This window comes from Penicillium citrinum (assembly GCF_028827155.1).
Source record: "Penicillium citrinum strain IBT 23319 chromosome Unknown utg000009l:1.0-4274883.0:1.0-4276374.0, whole genome shotgun sequence".
In the NCBI taxonomy this organism is placed as follows: Eukaryota; Fungi; Ascomycota; class Eurotiomycetes; order Eurotiales; family Aspergillaceae; genus Penicillium; species Penicillium citrinum.
In genome coordinates, this window is record NW_026622694.1 from 1,411,675 (window position 1) to 1,433,138 (window position 21,464).

The following is a 21,464-nucleotide window of genomic DNA, read 5'->3' on the forward strand; positions in this document are numbered from 1 at the left end:
TTTAAAGTATTGAAAAGGTAAGGGCGGGTTTTTTAGTCAGTTCATCCCAGCCCACCCTTTGGAAATGCAAATTTCACTTGGTTCAGTCGAGTCAAAGTGGAAAAAAAAGAGTAAAAAACAGTAGTTAATTGTAAAATATCGTCAACAAATATACCCAAGTCGTGAAAATTGCAGAATAGCAAAGTGCAAAACGTGAAGCGAAGCTGGTCGCTTTGGGAGTAGCTCCGAGCTAAGAGGAGCACGTGCGCTCTTCAATGGCTGAGAACAGCAGAACAGAATAGTCCAGTTGTATTGTATTGTACAATACACTGCATTATAGTGCAAATCATTATACACTACAATATATTAAAGATACTATATAGTTAACTAATAGAATGAATAGATGCTATGTATATAAACATGTCACTCTGGAAGAGGAAGATATACAAAGTATTCAGTAGAACATCCTGCGGAGGCAGAGTACTCTTAGCAGACAGCAAAGTAAGTGTGGAGCTGTGGGGAAGCCGAGGATGTCCCGCCCAGTCCAATCCAACATTCCCCGATGGGCTCCCTCCTGCATATCCAATCGATTTACTGAGTGCTGGATGCTTGGTGGTCAATACTCTGTATAAACTAACATAATCTCATGGATTCCTCATCCTCATCCCATTCTCCCAACCAGGGATTATCCCATCACCTCCACCATGTCCTAACTGACCTTCACCGCCGCCCTTATCCACAAGTTCCCAATCCACCCCAATGCAAAAAACGTGCCTCCGTCGCCTTGATCCTCCGCGTTCGCCCAACCTACGATCACTGGCCAACTTCTTCAAATATACCAGATCCTACGCTCCCCGTCGATCAGAGATTGCAGAAGTTCTTCGATCAGCCTTGGGTTCAACATGGTGACCCCGAAGTTCTCTTTATCAAGCGCGCTTCACGACCGGGAGATCGGTGGACCGGTCATGTCGCTTTACCCGGTGGAAAACGAGACCCCGAAGACGTAGATGATCGAGCTGCGGCGATTCGGGAAGCAGATGAGGAAATTGGTTGGGACTTGACTACCGATGATTGTATCAGTGTGGGAAACTTGCCGGAGCGAGTGGTTACGACGAGTTGGGGATCGGTACCGTACGTACTTCCTGGTGGTGGTGATTATCAAGTGAAAATACACAGCTGCTAACTATCTCATCTGATCAGATTGATGGTTCTATGTCCTTTCGTCTTTCTCACAACCCGGAGTGATTCTCCTATGCTCAAGCTGCAGCCTACCGAGGTCGCTTCTATCCACTGGATACCACTTCGCGCTCTACTTTCTTCCTCTCTCCGCACAGTCGAACATGTAGATATGTCCCAGCGTTTTGCGAGACAAGGCGGTTTTCTCACGCGAATGCTTGTCCGGTCCATGCTAGGTTGGATGCAATTCTCCGCTGTCCGTCTACTCCCCGCCGAAACGATACAATGTACTTCAATCCCGGGATTCGTCCCAGAAGATCAGAAAGAGACCTCGCTGCTGCAACGATTTAGATCATGGTGTTTGAGCAATCAGGCAGACTCCGGTGATACAAATCGTCCCCTTCTACTCTGGGGTCTGACTCTCGGGATCTTGGCAGATTTCTTGGATATGTTGCCTCCGCATACTACGGTTCAACAATGGAAATACCCAACCTTTACGGCACCGGATTTGCGGCTCATCGTCAGTGTGTTGACATATAATTTGCGCAAACGTAATGCGCGTATGGTGAAATCTGGCGCTCGCCCCAGTGACACGGCTTCCGATGCGGAGACTGCCGCCGCCCCTATTACCACTGATCCGAAGCACGACGATAATGAAGTTGGCATTGGTGGTCTTGGAGTCGGGAGATACTATGGTCCGAAAGATCGGGATCCAGATGGAACATCTTACGCCGTTGGTATCATGTTACGTGGATATTATCAGCGATTGCGGGTGGCTATCTACGTTTTCCTAGCTTGGCGGGTGACATTTGGATCGGCTGTTGCATTGACAGCGTGGCGATTCTATCGTCGGAGACTTCAATAATCAGCAATGTCTTCAATCTTGCCTTGGAGGATGGAGGGTGGACATGTTGCGAAAGTATATAAAGTAGAACAAAATAGAACATTACATAATCCGAGATCGACCCCCCACATCGAAACTTGGAGTAAACAATCACCCGTCATTCTCTTCTGACGAACATCAAACCCAGCAAGATGGCAGCAACTCAGAAACTTTACCCTCGAGGGACTGTCAAACGAATCGTCAAAGCACACTCTAATAGAAGTGTGAGCAAGAATGCTGATATCCTGGTTCGTTCGCGATTTCCCTAACGCGTTAGTACGGTGACGGTGATGATGGATGCTGACCAAAAGCCTCGGCAACTTAGATATTTCTGGACTACATGCTATTCATGCAAGAGTATGTCCTTCATTGTCATGATCTTCCTACTCCCGACTCCCCTCAAAATGGTGTCCAGGCGCGATGTCTACCACGCGACCAAAAGTGCCTCATGCGAACGCAGCAAGCCCGATTCAGTACGCTAATCGGTATATCTCAGGTTAATGCGCGAAACAACGATTCGGTCGCGGAAGTCAGGCGACAAGAATATCTCTGCGAATGCTGTTCGCAAGGTCACTGAGGTTAGTCATGAGTGTTTGGCCGATAGCTGGGTACAAGGCTAGATTGGATGCGATCGAGTCTGTGAGGATCATACTAAGATGAGTCGATTCTATGTAGAAAACGCTGCGCAAGTTCCAGGGATGAACTCGGCACGAACTGTTAGTGACATGGATTCATGCGCTTTGGTTTGGAATCAAACAGTCAGGCATATACGAGTGGTCTTTGCTGGCATTGGCCAGACATGCGGGGGGACAGTGATGGAGTGTTTTTGCTGGGAATAATTATGGCGTTGGCGTAAGATGATACCCAATAGGATACTGTCCAGGATATAGTATTCAAATACCTCGATTTCTCTGTTTTTCCTCTTGCCATTTTCCTCATCCTCTTCCTCTTCACTCGTATGGTCAACTTGGTATGATCAACTGGACTGGTCCAGCTGTAGTCAAGTGGGCCACCAATTCAGGAAAGGGTTCGGGCGACTTCCACCCGCATCGATTCTCCATCAACTCATTCCTCTCCTACACATCTTCTTTCCAACCCCCTTCCCCCCTTTCCCACAAGACATTTGTACTTTGTACACAAGTGTACAGCTTAATTTCGTTCCAACTTTTAAGTTTCCTCGCTGTGTTACCCACATTCCATCATGGCTCCCGCCTCCGCCACCCACAACCCCGACAAGCTCAAGAAGCAGTCCTCCCGAGCTTCTAGTACCTCCAAGCCTGAAGTTGAAAGCCCGATTGCAGAGCAGGCTGAGACTGGCTCGGAGTCTACTTATTTGAAAGAATTGCAAAAGTTGGTGATGCGATCACAACGTGAATGCTACTGGAGCTAATTGAATGCGCTTCTAGGAGTCTTCGCAATGCGGTGAAGAAGTTGGTATGTGCAAGACGTCAAGCCTGACCCTAGATTGATGCTTCCTTTTCTCGGAGGATTTCGAAATACACAACAGAGAAATTTTAGCTAATGTCTATTTCGTGAATTTAGAATGCTACCGCCAAGGTCGACGCTATCATTGCCGAGAACAAGGGCAAATCCCTCGATGAATTGGTAGAGGAGAAGAAGATTAATGCAGATCAGAAGGCGCAGGCGCTGAAGAAGCCCGCTCTACAGGCTAGCATTGCGCAGATCGAGGAACAAATTGGACATTATAAATCGGTGACTGATCAGTTTGAGGAGCGTCTCGTCCGCCAAAAGGCTGCTCTTGAGAAGAGCCACCAGGAGGAGCTAGAGGCAGTACGCGCAAATGCCATTGCCGATGCGACGGAGTCCACTGCGAAGCTTCTGCGTCAGCAATTGTTGACTGTCAGCCGGTTCCTCTGCGCTGCGGCTAACAGCCGTCGCGATGGTGATGCGGAGTCCTTGGAGAGCCGTGCTTTCGAGGGAGTACTGTATCAGGTTTATGGTGGCAACCAGGACGCTGTTTCGTCGATGATCAAGTTGATTGATGGAGCAGATGAGAAGGTCCCGGGTGTTGAGGGTGATTTACTGGAATTGAGCTGTAAGTTATTCAGCTGGCATGAGCTAGCCTCGACACAAAATCATATACTAACTATTCCCAGACGGAGACGTGAAGCAGGCATCTAACAAATTCGCTCCTGCTGAGCCTGCCGAACTCGCGACAGACGCCGTTCCAGCATCGGACCCGACCCTCGCCAATGCTGGACTGACCGAGCTCCAGGATACCTCTGTCGGCGCTGAGGTTGAAGCCACCGCGCAAGAGACTACCCCGACCTCTGAGCAAGTTGCTCCTCCTTCCCAGACCCTAGTCACCGGCGCGACCAACCCCGTCGCCGAAACAACCTATAATGCCGGCTCTATGACCTCGTCATCCACCACAGACGGCTGGGTCAGTGTTTCTCGGGACCCCGCTGAGACCGAAACCGGACTCCAAGCAACCCCAGCCAATCCCGAGAACCCCGATGCTGCTGGCTCTAAGGGCCAGTCTGGCAGTCGTAACCGAAACAATCGCCAGGGCGGACGTGGTCGAGGTGATGGAAGCCGAGGAGGTCGTGGCCGTGGAGACTTCCGAGGCCGTGGTCGAGGTGGTCGGGGAGGTCGTGGACGTGGTGGTGCAAGCGGATCTCCTGCAGGCGCTGCTTCGCAATAAGAACGACAAGAATATGGCTCGATGCTTTTCAATGAAGGACCGGCACATTGCTATCACCTCGATTTGCCCTCTCATTGAAATTCAAACCACGAAAGCAACGAATTTTCTTTTCCAGAGTGATACTTATATCCCTCAACTTAACCCAGGGAAAGGGCCATATTTTCCAGCGTGCATTTTCAAATCATTCAAGGCTTATATCTGCCTTATTGATCTTTATAATTTCATGTATTTCTAGTATATCATCATCATCATCATTATAGTGGATGGGAATGGTTCAAACAATGGAGTGATCAACTCCAACTCCGATTGGTCCAATTTTAACGTAGACTCTCTCCACTATTTACTTTCCTTCCGACCACGTCCATCTCATCTCAACTCTTCTTCACCTTTTGTTTTTGTTTATTTTCACTTCGCATACTTCTACCCCGTCAATTCCCCTTCATATTCTTTACATTCAAATCATTCAATTCCTCTTTTTAATTCGGCGCCAGCAGCATCTCATCCAAAATGGCTATCGCTGGCGCCCAACGAAAACAAGTCCTTAAGATCTTAATGATCTCCCTCCTCTTGGACCTGGTAAGATTCGATTCTCACCTCACCTTAGCTCCAATCACCATACAACCACAGCTTAAAGACACAGACTAACATATCAAATCTAATTTAGATCTCATTCACCTTCATCCTCCCACTCTTCCCCTCTCTATTATCATTCTACCGAGCAAACGACCCCTCTCCAACCTCCCTCCTAACCCGAATCCTCCACTACCTAAACGCGTACAAAAACGCCTTCGCCCGCCCCATAGATTCAACCTACGATATTGTCCTCCTAGGCGGAGCCCTAGGATCACTATTCTCCCTACTCCAAGCCCTCGCCGCGCCAATAATAGGCCACTTATCAGATCGTCATGGTCGACGCCCCGCATTACTTTTCTCGATGATCGGTAATATAGCCAGTGTGGCGCTTTGGGTTTCTGCGACGGATTTCAGGACTTTCTTGGCTAGTCGCGTTGTTGGTGGACTTTCTGAGGCGAATGTTCAACTTGCCGATGCGATTGTGGGTGATGTTTCGGATGAGAAAGGGAGAAGTGCTTGTATGGCGCTTATTGGGGCTTGTTTCTCCATTGCGTTTACGGTTGGACCGTTACTTGGTGCTAGTCTTGCTGGGGTTGGTGTTGTGAAGAGTAATCCATTTGTTGTTGCTGCTGTTGTATCGTTGGGGTTTGTTGTTATTGAAACTGGGTTTATTTGGTGGTTTTTGCCGGAGACTCATCCTGCTTTTACTACTTTAGTGAAGGAGGGCGAGACGGAGAAGAGTGAACAGAAGGATATTGCCAAAAGGGATGTCAAAGAGGAGGAGAAATATGTGGGAACGAATAGTCCGGTTATTCTCAATGCTTTGCATTTCCTTTTCTTACTTCCTTTTTCTGGATTGGAGTTTTCACTCCCTTTCCTTACTGCGACGCTTTATGCTGGGATTTCGGATGCGAGTCCTGCTGCGTTGAATGGTCGACTTCTTTCATTGATGGGGCTTATTGCGTCTCTTCTTCAGGGAACGCTTGTTCGTCGACTTCCGCCGCTGATTACGATTCGTGTTGGGGTTGTGGCTTGTGCGATTTCGTTCTTCTTGTTGGCGAGGGTTACTTCGGTGCAAGGTCTGTATGCTGCTGGTGGATTGCTGGCTGTTACTAGTGCGACTGTTGTAACTGGATTGAAGAGTCTGGGTAGCTTTGAAGCTCGTGATAAAGATCGTGGAGCAGTGATGGGTCGATTGAGAGGCTGGGGCCAGGCTGGCAGGGCTACTGGGCCTATTCTGTTCTGTTCGCTTTTCTGGTGGGCTGGTCGTGAAGCGGCGTATGATGTTGGTGGTGCTGCGATGGTGATGGTTGTCGTAGCTGTCTTTACTTTATTGAAGGCGCCGAGACTACTGCATGATAAAACGGATTGATTGGATGCAGCAGTATGGCATGAGTGTAAGATTAGCATTGAATCTGGGGTTGCATTAAGGAGTACATATTCTGGTTCTTTATTAGGGTTGGATTTGTCTGAAGCTGGCCTCCAGACTATCTAGAAGGTATACTGATAGTAGCAGTATATCTTAAATATCATGCTCACAACACTACTAATAATTGCCAGTACTGTTGTATTGCCCTTTGTATTTGTAGCTAGTACATTTTTGAACATATCCAGGTACAGCAGTCCTAGGGACTCGAGGAAATACAAAAATTGGCGCTAGATATCGTTCAAGAAAGACACGCTGAAAAATCCTCCCTATTACCGAATGGCAAAGAGCCACCTATCTAATGGCAAAAAGCCACCTATCTAGTGGCAAAGAGCCACCTATCTAAAGGCAAATACAAACCCGAGATACCTTCTCAACACTCCATTCAATCCACCTAGGTCGGCTCACCCTAGACCAACTCACCTAGACCTACTCACCTAGATCTGCTCACCTAGATCTGCTCACCTAGATCTGCTCACCCTAAAGTTGCCCAATCACGATATAGAGATTGACCAACGGAAGGACCGTCATGCAATGCTCTTGGTACCCGATGACGAGTTCCTCGACCTTTGCTTTAGCCTCTGGCATGTCTTTGGCCTCACCGGTAACAATCATCGTGGGAGGAATCAGTGCTCGAATCACGCCGACAGCCCAGTTGACAGCTACATCATGCAAGTAGCCCAACCCTCGTGTACTGTAAGCTTTACGCTGAACATTTTGAAACTGATGAGAACGAAGTTCCTGAAAGACCTGGCTAGGAGCCATGTAGGACATTTTCATATGCATCAAACCATTCATAGCTGTTTTTCGGATCTTGGTGATGACCGCTGGCTCGGGAACCTTGTCGGTACAGAATGCGGTGGTATCAAGTTCTTCCCACTGGACGTAACCATTGAGTTCTAGGATGGGCGATAGTGAATTAGTACAGGCATCGATTAAGAAAAAATGCCTGGATGTATATTTGAATACATACTCAGTAGACTTCGTACATTCTTGACGACGTGCTTGTAATCCTCGGCTTTCATGCCTGCAGTCAGGAGACGTATGTGGACGAGGTCGTAACGGCCATGATGTTCGGGCGGGAACTCTTTTCGGGCATCCTGGACATGCAATCCGATCTCTGAGTTTTCAGAAACCCGGAGTCGATGTCTTGGGGGAAACTGGGCGTCGGAGATATCAAAGCCTTGGAGATCGAGTTGTGGGCTGGGCAGAACCTTTGCAACTTCCTGAAGCCAGATTCTGCTTGCAATGTTAGAGGGTTTCCTTCGTTTTCTTGCCAACTGATCAGTTGTGTATTTGTCCACATACCCAGTTCCAGTACCGATATCAGCGATGGAAACGAGATTATCTCTTGGGATGGACTTTTGGATGATTTGATTTCGGAGCAGAGCCATGAAGAAGAAGTGCTGTTTCTCGAGACTAGAACAAAGAATGATAAAGTCAGTAATGCTTTAGTCAATAAAAACTAGAACATGGCTGTTATTTGGGCGCTGGAAGATTCGCTAGGTGTGAGGTTGTCGTGGACTATGCACGATCCAAGACAAGTGCCACAATTTTGGATCTGGGGTACATGACGATGCAGGAACATGTGGGCCTTGACCAATTGGATCAGAAGTCATGGCTTGTTGACGTCTGGATATCTTGTATAGCCAGGTGAAGATGAGAGGAAAGAAAGAGATGGAAAGAAACACAACAGAAGAGAAACAAAGAAGGCGGGTCAGATACCGTTCGCTTTCAGTTTGATCTCGAGCGAGAAGATAAGCTCGATCACCAGAGTGCTTCCCCATGGTTGACGGATTGATCAATTTGAGACACGTAAGTAAACGAAAAGGAGTGGTATGAATGAGCTAAGAAGAAGGTGTTGTTTGTTAAAGATGGGGTGAGTGGGAAAGGAAGAGAGGAAAGTGAAGAGTGAAAGGGGAAAAGGTCGAGGTTGAGTAAACAATGAATAGGCAGAACCACCCGAGTTACTCTTCAAGTACCAATCCTTCCCAGGGATTCTTTGAACTATACCTTTCTATTTTTAGCGTCTTTCATCTTATTATCGTACCTAGGACATGCTTTTGATATCGGAGAGTCGAGAAAGAAAACATAGTATCTATTCACCTACTATTCCAATTAGTAGATGAATAGTTTGATTGCTAGGAAAAAGGAAAAAGAAAACCCCTAGAGAGTGATGGACCTTATGCTTCAAAGTAACATACTGGGTATTTCACTGTAATGCCCGATGCCAACTTACAAACGTACAAGATATCGAGACTTTCCAAGATTAAGCGCCGTATTCTTTCAAGTTGTCCATTTTCAGTTTGATCTATGAGCACATGGGTTCCCGATTAGTATACTATAGCCTACATAGTATACTAGCTCTTGTTTGATTCCGATTGGATGTGATATAACCCGAGTCTAATTCTATTGTTTAACCATATTTGGTCTATGTGATACCCTACCTGCAATCGAATTCATAAATAATAACTAATATTGAGTATCTCAAACCAGCATTGAGGTACGACTAGTATTCCAGTAAAAGTAAGCACTGATGTTGGCCTTAGAGAGATCACATGTAGAGTCCTTGATTCCTTTTTTTTTTTTCCAAGATATAATTCTATGGTTCAGATTAAATGGTAGCTGTGATAAATCCGAAAAGAACCCTAGCCTTGAATCGATTCATGCATGATGCATTTTATGTTTAAGCCGATTCGGTCCGCCCTTCGCGTCTATCAAATCGCTGACACTTGTATCGGTGGGTGTGTAGATGGTTATAGGATAGGGTACATTTTGTATAAAGACGGGAAAGATTTTATGTCATGAGTCAGTATACCAGAATAATCGAACTAGACAGTACCAAGTACTATATAACTAAATAAAGTATGTGGCTCCCACGATCCTGGGATTTATGTACATTATCACAGCGATCGTGTCATGTTTCCTTCTACGACATCCACAATACTTGCTCTGAGTACCCTCGCGATAACGCTCATTGAGGCGTTACCGGTGCTACACGAGAGCCTCATCCTCTGATCCATGATGTTATAATCAGATCGACAGAGTGCGCAAATCAGGGCGATAGTGATGTATACGAGCTAGGTGTTCGAGCCGGTCTTTATCTTCAATGGTTTGCTGGCTTTATACTGCGAAATATCGGATCCTGGAACACGATGACTAGAGTCCAAACTGCCAATAATACCCTTTGCATTGCATTAGCACTGGCGGAGGCAATCAAGATTGTTGGCCTCAATATACTTGCCATTGATTATCTTCTCTCTTACTACTTGACAGTCATTCGGTTTTCTTCCGAGTCTTACAGAATCCGCCTCGAAGTAGGTGGAACGATTCCGATTTTTGAGGAGCAGTTAATGCACCTGCCCAATTCCAACAATATTGGAGAGGAATGATGGATGAGATTAAATCATATACTCTGGTACCTGATCTCTCGCTGCTCTTTCAGAATGTGTTCTACACTGCGTACACGCTCTTCGGGGCCTGGTTTTGGCTTCATGAGATCAGTAGGATCCAGGAACCGCCTTGCTCAGAACATGCGGCAATTATACTACTTTCATATCCGCGAAGACTAATGGCGAATTGCAGCCGCAGTTCTTGCTATCCTATTTGGTTTATTCTGGGCCTTTGTCTTCGTCTTCGACCTTGGCTCATTCCTTTCGGCGGAAGGCAAAGACCTTCAGCAGAGAATCCGGTCCAATTATGACTGCAACTTATAGGACTCTTCGTTTTTTGGGTATCATATCTGCGATGACTCGGCTGGTACCCCAACCACAAAAAATAGGGGCGTATTAGTTTCAGGCACCCACTCTCGAGGAACGTTTTTCATTATACTTTGCTGAATCTGTTGGACCCATTTGTGGCGATAATTTTTGTGGAAAGAATAGTTTCCAGAAATACGCTCATTGCATCAGAGATAAGCCGCTCGACTGGAATAAATGATTGCATTAGTAACAGGTATCACTAGCGTCCTGTGTGCATTGTGGGAGCTTGCCAGTTGGTTTGGCAAGAAGACATCTGTTAGTTAAATTTTGGAATGGCAGAGATCGGCCAGATGGCTCTTCGCACGGGGGAAGGGATCCCAAGAAGAGACGCAAGCCACTATCGAAGAGTCAATTAGATGGGAGGACAGGTCAGACTTCTACTCGAAGAAGAAAAAGAAAGAGAAGGAGTAATAGCAGCGGAAGATCAACAAGGCCAAATACTTCGCGAGCATGATAATTGGTTCTCTGCTAAACGACTGTGTTGAATATTGGGACAATATCCATTAAAAGTACGCAAAGACAGATGGGCTTATTGAGACCTCTCCAAATCTCTAGACTAGAAGCATAGGCGTGAGAATCGTGTTTTTGAGGCCTGCAGCCCGTAGTAACAACTTGAAAGACTTCAAGACGATTTTGGAACTTAAATGCAATGAGTAATAAAGGTGTATAATTTACACATGCAACAGGGCAGCAAAAAAAAAATAACATCAAATCAATCAAAAAAAAGAGAAGAAAAAGCATACACCCATGAAAATGCTTTTCAAACTTTATCCACCAAATGCGCAAAAACATATCGGAAAATCTCCCGACTCTTATACAAATTCTCCACCCTCATCCGCTCATTATCCAAATGCGCATTATCACTAGCTTGACCACAAGGTAAATTAGCCGCAGGCGCAGAAAATTCCTTTTCCAAAAACCGAATCGTAGGAATTGAGCCACCCTCGCGAATAAAAATGGGTTTGACGGGGGTGGATTTTGCTTCTAGTGGCCGCGATGCCGAGTCTGCGCTATCTCTTTGAGGCTCTGGCTTGACTCGAACGGGTAGGGTTAGAGATTCATCGGAGGAATTTGTTGCGGCTTGAGTTAGTGTTGAAGAAGTCGGGACTGTGGCGGTTGGTTGGGCTGAACGTTTGCGGGCTGCGGATTTTCCTGCGGAGGAGGTAGTTGTTGATGTGATTACTCGATCAACGTGTGAAGCAAGGCTGTCTGATGAGTCTTGGCGCATAAGGCTATGACTGGCGGCTGGTTTGCTGACCGGGGCCGTGCGTCCATTTGTGAGTTGGGGGAGAGGAGGGTAGTGATGCTTCGATTGTTGTTGATCTGGTGTCCATGCGGCGGTGATGGCTTCAGATAGAGTTGCGAAGATCTGATTGTCTGGGTCACCGAGCCATGCGTCTGATTTACCGGTGATCTCGACCGTAAGATCATTCTGTGATTCGAGTAGATCGAATTGCTCTTGTGCGAAAGCGGTTAAATTTGCTGCAACGTCATCGGCTTGCTGATCGGGCACAATACGAATCGAGAGGCTGGCCTTTGCTCGTCGTGCAATCGTGGTCGTTCCACTCTTACTACCGGGAACCTCCATCGAATGGACGGTCAAAGAGGGTTCGCGCCAACGATATGTGAGTGACTTAATCAATGCTTGGCTGCTTGGGATCTCGGGGTGGTGAGGTAGCAGAACATCTGCGATAGCCTGGAATCGCTTCTCTTCAGCATCCGTGGGAGGGCGAACTGTGTCATGGAAACCAGGGAGATTAATTTTGCCCTTTCGTCCGACCAAAGTCGATACTAGAATTGACAAGTCCTTTACAGGCTCATCCAAAAGCGCACTACCATCAATACCACTGTGCAGATCAGGGTGATCACTTGTGACGACCAAATTGGCGTGTACAACACCGCGGAGCCCATATGTTAGACAAGGGTTATAGTCGTCCAACCAATAACTGTTTGCCAGTAGGATCCAGTCCACGGGACCAATTTGTTCTTTGTGTTCTCGCACTGTTTGATGGAATCCCTGAGACCCTGATTCTTCCTCGCCTTCAATGAGAAAAACCACATTGCAACGAAGTGATTTGGTGCGGGCTAAATCAGCTGCGGCATACAAGGACGCGAGAATAGGGCCCTTATTATCCGAAACACCCCGGCCGTAGAGGAACCCGTTGATTGATGTGAGTTGATAAGGATCTGATTTCCACTTTGGTCTGTTCGCATCAGCACCTACCACATCGTAGTGGCCATAGAAGAGAATGGTTTTATCGACTTTGTCGGGAGATGTCGCATTGAACCTGGCATGTACGATAGGGTTGGTGTCTTGTCCGGTAGTAAGAAGCTTTGTCTTTGCTCCAAGATAGTTGCAGTGCCGTCGAAGAAATGCAGCTCCTTGGTTGCACTCGCCGGCGAATTTTGGACTTGCAGAAACTGTTTTGAATGAGACAAATTTGGCCAGGCTGTTGACCATTTCATCGTTACTGATAGGAGGTAGCTCTTCTTGAGTTAAGAAAAACTCTGTGAGGTCCCAGATTCCCACCGTGTTGTCATTCCCTCCGGTGGCATATATATGACGGTCCTTGAACCGGCCAGCCGCAGATGCAAGCATAGTTCCTTCGTGAGCAACCCAACTACCGACCTCTTCGAAACGAGAGTTGAATTTCTATACTAGTTAGCCAAGGCAATGAACAAGCAATAGTGAGAAAGTGAGACGTACCTTGACCGTGCCTGTCGAGTCTCCGCAAATTGCAACGCCCTGGATGACTTGGACCGCCCACAAGTCACCAGAGTGACGGGATATCCGTTTGACAAGCTGTTGCGAATCGAGATTCCAGATATTCAATGCACCACCTGCCAGACCACAGTAAAGTAATGAGCCCTCAACTGCAATTGAGAGAACAGGATCTCCATTCTGAAGTTTTGCAATCTGCGTTGGGGCAGTACCAGGAGTCTGGCCGAGACGCCATAGCTTCACCACGCCATCTCCGGAACCTGTCAAAAGTGCCTCCTCAGATGGTGCGGATTCAATTAAGCCCTTCACAAGTAGCATTGAATATACGTATCCATGATGGGCAAAAATCTTATGATGGTCACGCTTGAAAGTCAAAGTACGTCCACCCTCAGACACGGAATTGGCACCGTCTGATGGCCGGGGAGCCCGAGTTCCATCGGGACCTCGAGAATCAAAGAAGCGATGAGCTCTTTGAGATGGATGCGTTGCTGTACTTTGATTGAGCGTTGATCCTTCTTCAGAGAAATCACACCACTGGTGGAGTTAGTGGCGTGCTCATATAGATCGACAAGTGGATGCTTACTTGAATGCTAGTATTTTGAGCACCGCAGTATAAGGTCTTGTTGTTGGCCGAGTATACCAAAGTGAAGATGTCACCAACATCATGATGGGAGTAGATTGAATATAGGCGTTCAAAAGTTCTCGTTGACCATACCTACCTAGGCATTAGTCTGAAGTGCTAACAGCCCGGCGGATTTTGAAATACTCACATTGATTACAGAGTCACCACCACTCGAGAACAACAGATCATCATTTTCGGACAGATATAAGCCCAGCACACTTTCTTTGTGAGCGTGTACTGATAAAACGAGATCATATGTCTCGAGGGACCATGCCTAAGAGGCGTCAGACGATGAACTTCATATCTTGAGATGACCAAATTTTTTCCGCAGAGTTCCAATGAAAGACCTGCAGATTTGAAGCAACACTTACCACAATGTCACCTCCTTGCAAACCGGCGAAAACACACTCTTCATCAATGACTAGAGCCAGGACCGAGCGACTGGCCAGGACTCGATGGCCTATCCCACAATCATTCTGTGGATTGACAGCATTTCCGGCATCATCAGTAGAAGAGATAGGTAATTGCGCATCTGAACCCCAGGATTTAGAGTGGTCCTCCAACTCCGAGGCGCTTCCTGAATCCGCTGGATCCATTTGTGTTAGCATGGAACTTCGCAAACAAAGAGAAATGTAATGAAATAATAGAATTAAAAGACAAGAATTCGAAGTGTAATTCAGCTCAGTCTAAATTAACAGACTGCATCAATTCAGATCAATTGGCCATGGTAATAGGAGAGAATCTGGGGGAGGTTGAAAGTGCGGGTGCAAAATGGAAATGAATCATCGGCGGTGGCGGGTGCGGGAGGAACAACAAAAAAAAGTGCAACACATTGCACCATCGCCAAAGTATTCGACTCACCACCCCTAGCATAGGTAAAACCATATCGCTTGTGATTCCAACAGCAGACGGGACTAAAAGGGGGTGAGGCTCTTGGTCAGTGAGAGTGAGGATCGCCGCTGAGGGACATGATCTGCTTTTTACTTCAGACTACGTGACCCGGTCGCAGGATGTATACAAGCAAGCCGAACAGGCTGGAAGGAGGATTGTAGGAATAATAATAGTAGACTCACCGAGGTTCCCATGAAAGACGTGCTATAGGGGAATTGGGAGAATGAGGAGATTGAGGATTTCTGAGAATGGCCATTCTGGTTGATGGTCTTCAAGATGGGGGGGGGCCATCGATGGACATTGATTGATACACGGAGTTGAATCAGATGTGTGTAACTTCAAAGTTGTATAACTAGAGCGTACAAGCAACGTAATCTTGGAATACTCGTGTCCAATGTTCAGTCTTGAGATAGATGTATTCAAAAATAGGATCAAGTCCAAAGTAAACGACTCTGAATGAAAGACTAAAGCCTAGGGATCTAACAGAAGCAACTATGTGTACTCAATATCTACACCGACGGTGATCGACCAGGAGATAAGCCAGATGACCCCTGAGGTGCAATGTTTCATCTTCTATGAATCTAGGCTTTTGCATTGATTGATCCGAGAAGTACCGAGAATGACAGTTCGTTGTACCGACGATGGTACCATTTGTCGTCATCGCCAGGATTCACAATGTAGTTCGGCTTCACCGTCTCTTGTTCATAACTGTGTATGTATTCATGCCCATCAATACTAAACTCATTCAGTTACTGGAGTACCCCGTGACCTGATTATATGATAACACAGCCACCGTGGCTGATGAATGTGGTACCAGCCACAGTGGCGGTCACCAAACTAGCCAATCAGCCGTCGCTAGTCACCGCTGTTTGTACGGGCAGCCAACCAGTGGAGTAAGTACATCAACTACTAACTACACTTACTCCTGTACTAGTTAGTTGACTATGTACAGTATGGTGGTTCACTATGTAGATTACTCCTATCTAAATAAGATATACTCCGTCCTCGAAGAGAATGTAAATATCTATCTATAGACATACCACTGTACTGAAATCGGATTTTTCACTCCATCTCACTTCCGCTTTTTCTACCTCCACTAAGACATACTCAATACTATTACTTAAATGTGATATCTCCAAGAATATCAGATTTTGCGCAAATCACACCCCGCCAGCAATCCCGATTTCTCCCCCACTCCCACTCCCATCGCGCGGTCACCGCGCTTTGATGTCAATCTCAGCTGTGCCCAGCCTTTGATTCGCTTCTGCCTTCGCATCACTTCTGGCACCCGATTGCTTTTCCTGCCCTACGGAGAACTGCCCTGCACACCTCCGCACTTTTGCAGTTTCGTTGTTCGTTGCTCTGCCCAACTTCCTGCACGCTGATGCCATCAACTTTTCTAGTCGGGTCCTTCCAGCCACCTGCTCGCATCACCTTTTTTTTTTTTCTTTCCCCAGCTTTAAGAGGAACTCCTAAGTACGTAGTACCTGGTGCATTACTCTGTACTCATTTTTCGATCGGATTTCTCCGTTGATCCTTTCTATTTTTTTTTTTTTTATTCTTTTATCTTTTTATTTTTCTACCTGTTTATTCTTTGCTCTTTCTTTTTTTTCACTCTTTCTCTCTCTCTTTTCCTATTATCATTATTATCGGGTTGATTCTATTTCTGTCTGGGTATATCATACGAAGCTACAGCTTCCACTCAAAGTACTCCGCTTCCGCCATTTATATCTGGCCCAGCACCCCTGGACTTTCTTTCACACCGCTACCCTTCTCCTCTCAAACCTGGTCCTTCTGACCTGTCGATCTCATCTACGTCTGATGAGTGATCTTTCCTATTCGGCAGTCGTCAAAGACTATCATCTGCGATGGCGCCGTTAGGGCAAACGATCGCCGTGATTGATAAATCCGGTAAAGTCGTCAGCACCGTAAGTACATGCAAGATCTCGCTCCCTCTCCCCCTCCTCTCTCTATCTGCTTTACAATGCTAAATATCTAACCACCGTTGTGTAGAGCAAGCAACTGTTCGGCGTCTTCAGCCATGCTAAACAAGCTTATCGCGAACGAAAGTCCCACTTTGATTCTGAGCGCAGTGCCAAGATTGCTGAGCAACAAGCGCTGGAAGGCCTAGCCAACTACCAGATTGAGGATTCACCCTCAGTACGATCAGGACGGAGTCGTGGAGCAAGATCCCATCACTCGACCCGTCATCGTTCTCGCCCACCATCACATTATGAGCAAGACTTGCATTCCGTAGCGCGAAGCCGTGCGGGGTCTCGATATGCTCCGTCGGAGGGCATCGTGCGCCGACATACTCACCATGATATTTCGCTGCGTGAACCCCCTCGCCCGGAGACTGCGCGATCAAAATCGGATGCTAATATCGACATGGACCTTGCGTATGGAGATGCGCATCCCGAAGCCTTGTCTCGATATGATCCACCTGCAGCACCTACCGGGAACGATAAACAGCAGCTTGATGGGCTTGTCCATCGGGCCCAGTGGCTCTTAGAGGAAGCACACTGTGTCCAGCATAGTGCGACAGCAACCATTTCTCACCTTCAGAAAAACCCCGACGCCATGGCCGCGGTTGCTCTTACATTAGCCGAGATCAGCAACTTGGCGAGCAAGATGGGCCCCGCTGCACTCTCTGCTTTCAAGGCTGGTGCACCAACAGTCTTCGCACTACTTTCTAGCCCCCAGTTTCTCATCGCCGCGGGTGTTGGCCTCGGTGTTACCGTGGTCATGTTCGGAGGGTACAAGATTATCAAGCAAATCAAATCTGGAAATTCTACTCCAACGACAACCACAGAGAAACAATCCGACGGCATGGACGAGATGATGGAATTTGACGTGGAACACCTGAGTAGCGTTGAAAAATGGCGCAGAGGTGTCGCCGATATCGAAGCCGTTAGTGTAGGCACCTCGGTGGATGGCGAGTTCATTACTCCCACAGCAGCAGCCATGTCAGGAATCGACGTCACAACCGCTCGTGCGGAGAGAGATCCTCGTTTCAAATTCGATGAAGATGGTTCCGTCGCTTCATCTCGTCGCTCGCATCGATCTCATCGCTCACATCGTTCTCACCGTTCTCGAAGCTCTCGGGCTCCTTCGCGCGCTCCATCAACTTACTCGAAAAAGGACGAACCTACACCGCGTGGTCCCGTCTCATTCTTCTCGAAATCATCAAAGGCACCACCAAAACCATCCAGTAGGGCACCTAGTCGTGCCGCCAGTCGTGCTCCAAGCCGAGCCCCGTCCAAAGCCCCTACCTATGTGTCGGAGAAAGAAAAACCGGCTAAAGAATCCAAGCCGAAAAAGAAGGGTCCGAGTCGTTTGCGTCTCATGTTCACCCCATAGCGATCAAGTTTAGATTTCTTTCATTGAAGATGTTGGAGCCGCAAGGCTTTCACTTGGTCTACATTCAACTTTGTACATTCTTATCACGCGGCAGTTTGCATCACACACACCCTACCAGTTCTCATGATAACGACCCCAACCTCACGTCTTTATGCCGCCGATACCTTTCTTTGCTTTGAAGATATTCTACTCATGTGATTGTGGTTGTTTTGAAATGGGGTTCATTTGTGAAACCTTTTTTTTTATTGTTTCTTTGAATGCATTCATTGGAGTTCTCAGGGTGTAATTCAGTTCAACAATGATCTCAGGCAGTTTAGTTTGGAGTGCGTCTGCAAGCCAACCTCCTGCTTAGACAAAGATATCAATTACCAAAATATTATCATTGCTCGTACCCATTCTACTCGGGATCTTCAAGCTCGAAAGGGCCATTTATCTTTTTTTGTTTTCATTCTTCATAATTCACCCTTTAACTGTTGTCCATTCTTTGCATTTGCCGCGTCTAAACGAGCAACCTCTCGAATCAAACACTGGTAAGACTTGAATTTGCGGGCTGGCACTCGTGCTTCGAATATTTCGTCCAATTCTTCAAGAGATCGACCCTTCATCTCCGGCATGAAGAAGTAGAAGAATACCACGCAGAGAAAATTGGATACGGTCCAAATATATCCATATTGAGCACCCTATAACAAAATTCCAAGTCAGCACCAAATCTCAAGTACAAAAAATAAGAAACGCAATTAGTCAGAATCATTAAACTAACCCAATTCAAATGCTCCGGATTAATGAAATAAGGCGTGCAAAAATTCACTAGCCAAGCAAGCAAGTATCCCAGGGATGTCGCTGTACCAACTGTCCATGCTCGTAACCTCGAGCTCACCAGTTCTGTTGCTACAGGGTAACTCGCCGCCCCGACACAGCCATTATAAAAGAAGAAGAACAGTGCCGTGAAAGACACGAGAATCTGACCCGTTTGAAAAGAATTCGGGTTCACCGATGAAGCTATTGCACTGGCTAATTGGCAAAGACCACAAGCAATAGCCCCAAGCATCAATATTGCACGACGTCCGAGCCATTCACGGATAGCGTACATTCCGATATTCACGCCTAGAAAACCGAAACAGGTATTCATGACGGAGTACTCGAATGCCTTTGCGATACCAGATACGGTGTAGAAATAAGTTTGGTATCCGATTAGAAACCAGACTCCTGAAGCAGTCTGACAGGCGATCATAGAATAACAAAGAATTGTTCGACGGAGATCAGCGCCTGGGTACTGTTTAGATTGTGCTCTTGTATTCTTTTCATTTAACTTGAAATTGAAATTGAAAAGATACTCACCTCTAAACATATCCAACGCAGTGACATTCCTTTCAATGCGTTTCTCTTCTTCAACCCCCTTCACCATCTCCGCCCACTCAACTTCAAGCAAAGTAGGGGCTGCAGTTGTACTCCCAACACTCCCACTCTCATCGCCACCCGCACTGTCACCAACAGTATAAAGTAACGTAGCATAACTAGACCCACGAAGTTGCTCCAAAGCCTTCCTCGCAGCATCCTCTCTTCCTCGATGAAGCAACCACCTCGGACTTTCCGGAACAAAAAACAGCGCAACGAAAAGCAACGTCGGTACAATATAAAGACAAGCCAAAGGAATACGATACGACAAAGGATCCATCCTTTCTTTAGTCTTATTATCCACAACAGCACCCAATATACTCCCAATATTAACCCAATAAGCGAATAAAGCGACAATCACCCCACGCATATGAGCAGGTGCTGCCTCAGCGGTATAGATATTAGAGAAAGTGACAAAAAACCCATTAGCGAAACCGAGAAGTAATCGACCCAGATATAAGACACCAGGCGAGGAAGTTCCGATTTGAATTCCGCATGCTATGGCATTGACGATGCATGCTAGCCATAGTGCTTGACGACGTCCTAGATATGAGGAGAAAAATCCCGCGACAAGGGATGAAGCGAAGGATCCGAGTGTTAGCAAGGATGTAATTAGTTGTTGCACTGTGCTCTATCTCGGCGTTAACTAATTTGATAGTAACTTCAACATGAGTCCACGACTTACATCAATTGCGTATCCAGTATCACTTTCTTGAGAGGGATATCCGAAGACTTTAAGGAAACCCGGCATAGCTTGCAATGATCCCACTGCCGCAAGGTCAAATCCATACTGCATATTCGCAATGGAAACTAGACAGCATAAAAGGAGACATTTTCGATTTTGCCAGAGAGTCGTTGAAGATAAAGCGTTTTCCATTATGGAAGTAACAGTTCTTGAATCAGTGATAGAGAGCAAATCTCCTTTCTTTACAGTTGGGCAGAGAGTATTTCACAGGAAAATATTAGTGTTCATTCGGCTGGAATATTTGATACATTACCGAGAATGCCGGGGAGGAGATAAGTTATGTCCCAATTGATGGACTCTAATGCGTTGAACAAGTGCATATCGACTAGTCTTGGATGTTGATTTGCTAAATGCCGGCATGCTGAGAAGAGTAACCCTTGTCCCCCCGCAATCCCCGCAAATAAGTTTGAAGGTGAGGTAAATCTGGGGCAGCCCCACTGATGGTTGGCATAATGGAGTCACTGTTTCTAAGGATAAGTGTCTAATTCCATCAATGGTGATAATATTGCTGCGTACAGGTCAAAATTCTTCGAAGGTATACCAGTGCCTATCGGACAAGATATGAGGGAAAGCCATTTGAGTTTCGAAGTTTAGGGCTTTGCAACCGGCAACTACATGAATTCCTTGTATGAACAACCACTCGAAGTAACCGCGTATCCATCTTTCCAGCCTTAAGAGGATACCTGTAGGTAGAATGTGGGGCAACTGAGGTATCATGAATGGATTTGGGACTACAGTAACTTTGGCCTCATTTTCCTCCCCGGGTATTGTCATTCGCCTTATACGCCATTCCCCGCTGCACCTTGCTTTCTTTATACCGCTTAGGGCCCATTTTATTGAAGCGAAGCTTGAGTAAAACATTCAAGTCTCTCGTCTGAATCGATTACCCTGATTTCACTTGGTCAAATCGAATATACTCAGTGCCTCGGTAGTGGGGAGTATTTCTTCTCATTAGCCATTGAGACGAATCTTCAAACTCGTCAACTTATTGAGCAGACCTCGGAGAAAAAAGTAAAAGAGGACAGACATGATTGTTGAAAAGGGAGAAGAGTTTCTAGCTCTTCTCCAGACCAAAACGCTTCATCTTCTTCCCGGAGTTAAATCCAACAAGGGAAGCCTCCTTGGGTTAATTCCTCTGCTGATTTCAGGGATAGTTCTGTTTCTCTTGATAGATTATGGAAGAATAATCTATCTTCACTTTCAAATGGTACGTAAGACGTAAAGCCCCGAAATCCACAACTGAAAGATCTCGAATGGATTAACACT

General features: G+C 46.5%; 8 protein-coding genes across 8 annotated transcripts; 5 read left to right on the top strand and 3 right to left on the bottom strand.

The window, feature by feature from the left end:
* Positions 1–625: 625 nt before the first annotated feature.
* Positions 626–2,020, top strand: N7469_010002 (NUDIX hydrolase; the record flags this gene model as incomplete). The annotated part of the gene is made up of 2 exons (XM_056648907.1): positions 626–1,110; positions 1,180–2,020. The coding sequence occupies 2 exons, from the start codon at positions 626–628 to the stop codon at positions 2,018–2,020; spliced, it is 1,326 nt and encodes a 441-aa protein (XP_056496038.1).
* A 170-nt stretch (positions 2,021–2,190) lies between these two features.
* Positions 2,191–2,740, top strand: N7469_010003 (uncharacterized protein; the record flags this gene model as incomplete). The annotated part of the gene is made up of 4 exons (XM_056648908.1): positions 2,191–2,286; positions 2,364–2,395; positions 2,535–2,646; positions 2,714–2,740. 4 exons carry the CDS (start codon positions 2,191–2,193, stop codon positions 2,738–2,740), a joined length of 267 nt encoding a protein of 88 aa, XP_056496039.1.
* A 499-nt stretch (positions 2,741–3,239) lies between these two features.
* On the top strand, positions 3,240–4,703 carry N7469_010004 (uncharacterized protein; the record flags this gene model as incomplete). The annotated part of the gene is made up of 4 exons (XM_056648909.1): positions 3,240–3,388; positions 3,445–3,472; positions 3,581–4,094; positions 4,156–4,703. The coding sequence occupies 4 exons, from the start codon at positions 3,240–3,242 to the stop codon at positions 4,701–4,703; spliced, it is 1,239 nt and encodes a 412-aa protein (XP_056496040.1).
* Positions 4,704–5,210: 507 nt separating this feature from the next.
* Positions 5,211–6,648, top strand: N7469_010005 (putative tetracycline transporter; the record flags this gene model as incomplete). The annotated part of the gene is made up of 2 exons (XM_056648910.1): positions 5,211–5,279; positions 5,368–6,648. The coding sequence occupies 2 exons, from the start codon at positions 5,211–5,213 to the stop codon at positions 6,646–6,648; spliced, it is 1,350 nt and encodes a 449-aa protein (XP_056496041.1).
* Positions 6,649–7,182: 534 nt separating this feature from the next.
* On the bottom strand, positions 7,183–8,489 carry N7469_010006 (putative LaeA-like methyltransferase; the record flags this gene model as incomplete). The annotated part of the gene is made up of 4 exons (XM_056648911.1): positions 7,183–7,601; positions 7,676–7,941; positions 8,011–8,121; positions 8,428–8,489. 4 exons carry the CDS (start codon positions 8,487–8,489, stop codon positions 7,183–7,185), a joined length of 858 nt encoding a protein of 285 aa, XP_056496042.1.
* A 2,734-nt stretch (positions 8,490–11,223) lies between these two features.
* Positions 11,224–14,403, bottom strand: N7469_010007 (glutamine amidotransferase subunit DUG2; the record flags this gene model as incomplete). Its single annotated transcript, XM_056648912.1, has 5 exons — positions 11,224–13,116; positions 13,171–13,719; positions 13,769–13,900; positions 13,956–14,081; positions 14,179–14,403. The coding sequence occupies 5 exons, from the start codon at positions 14,401–14,403 to the stop codon at positions 11,224–11,226; spliced, it is 2,925 nt and encodes a 974-aa protein (XP_056496043.1).
* A 2,163-nt stretch (positions 14,404–16,566) lies between these two features.
* N7469_010008 (uncharacterized protein) lies at positions 16,567–18,058 on the top strand (the record flags this gene model as incomplete). Its single annotated transcript, XM_056648913.1, has 2 exons — positions 16,567–16,626; positions 16,712–18,058. The coding sequence occupies 2 exons, from the start codon at positions 16,567–16,569 to the stop codon at positions 18,056–18,058; spliced, it is 1,407 nt and encodes a 468-aa protein (XP_056496044.1).
* Positions 18,059–18,510: 452 nt separating this feature from the next.
* N7469_010009 (uncharacterized protein) lies at positions 18,511–20,330 on the bottom strand (the record flags this gene model as incomplete). Its single annotated transcript, XM_056648914.1, has 3 exons — positions 18,511–18,738; positions 18,819–20,084; positions 20,139–20,330. The coding sequence occupies 3 exons, from the start codon at positions 20,328–20,330 to the stop codon at positions 18,511–18,513; spliced, it is 1,686 nt and encodes a 561-aa protein (XP_056496045.1).
* Between the last annotated feature and the right edge of the window lie 1,134 nt (positions 20,331–21,464).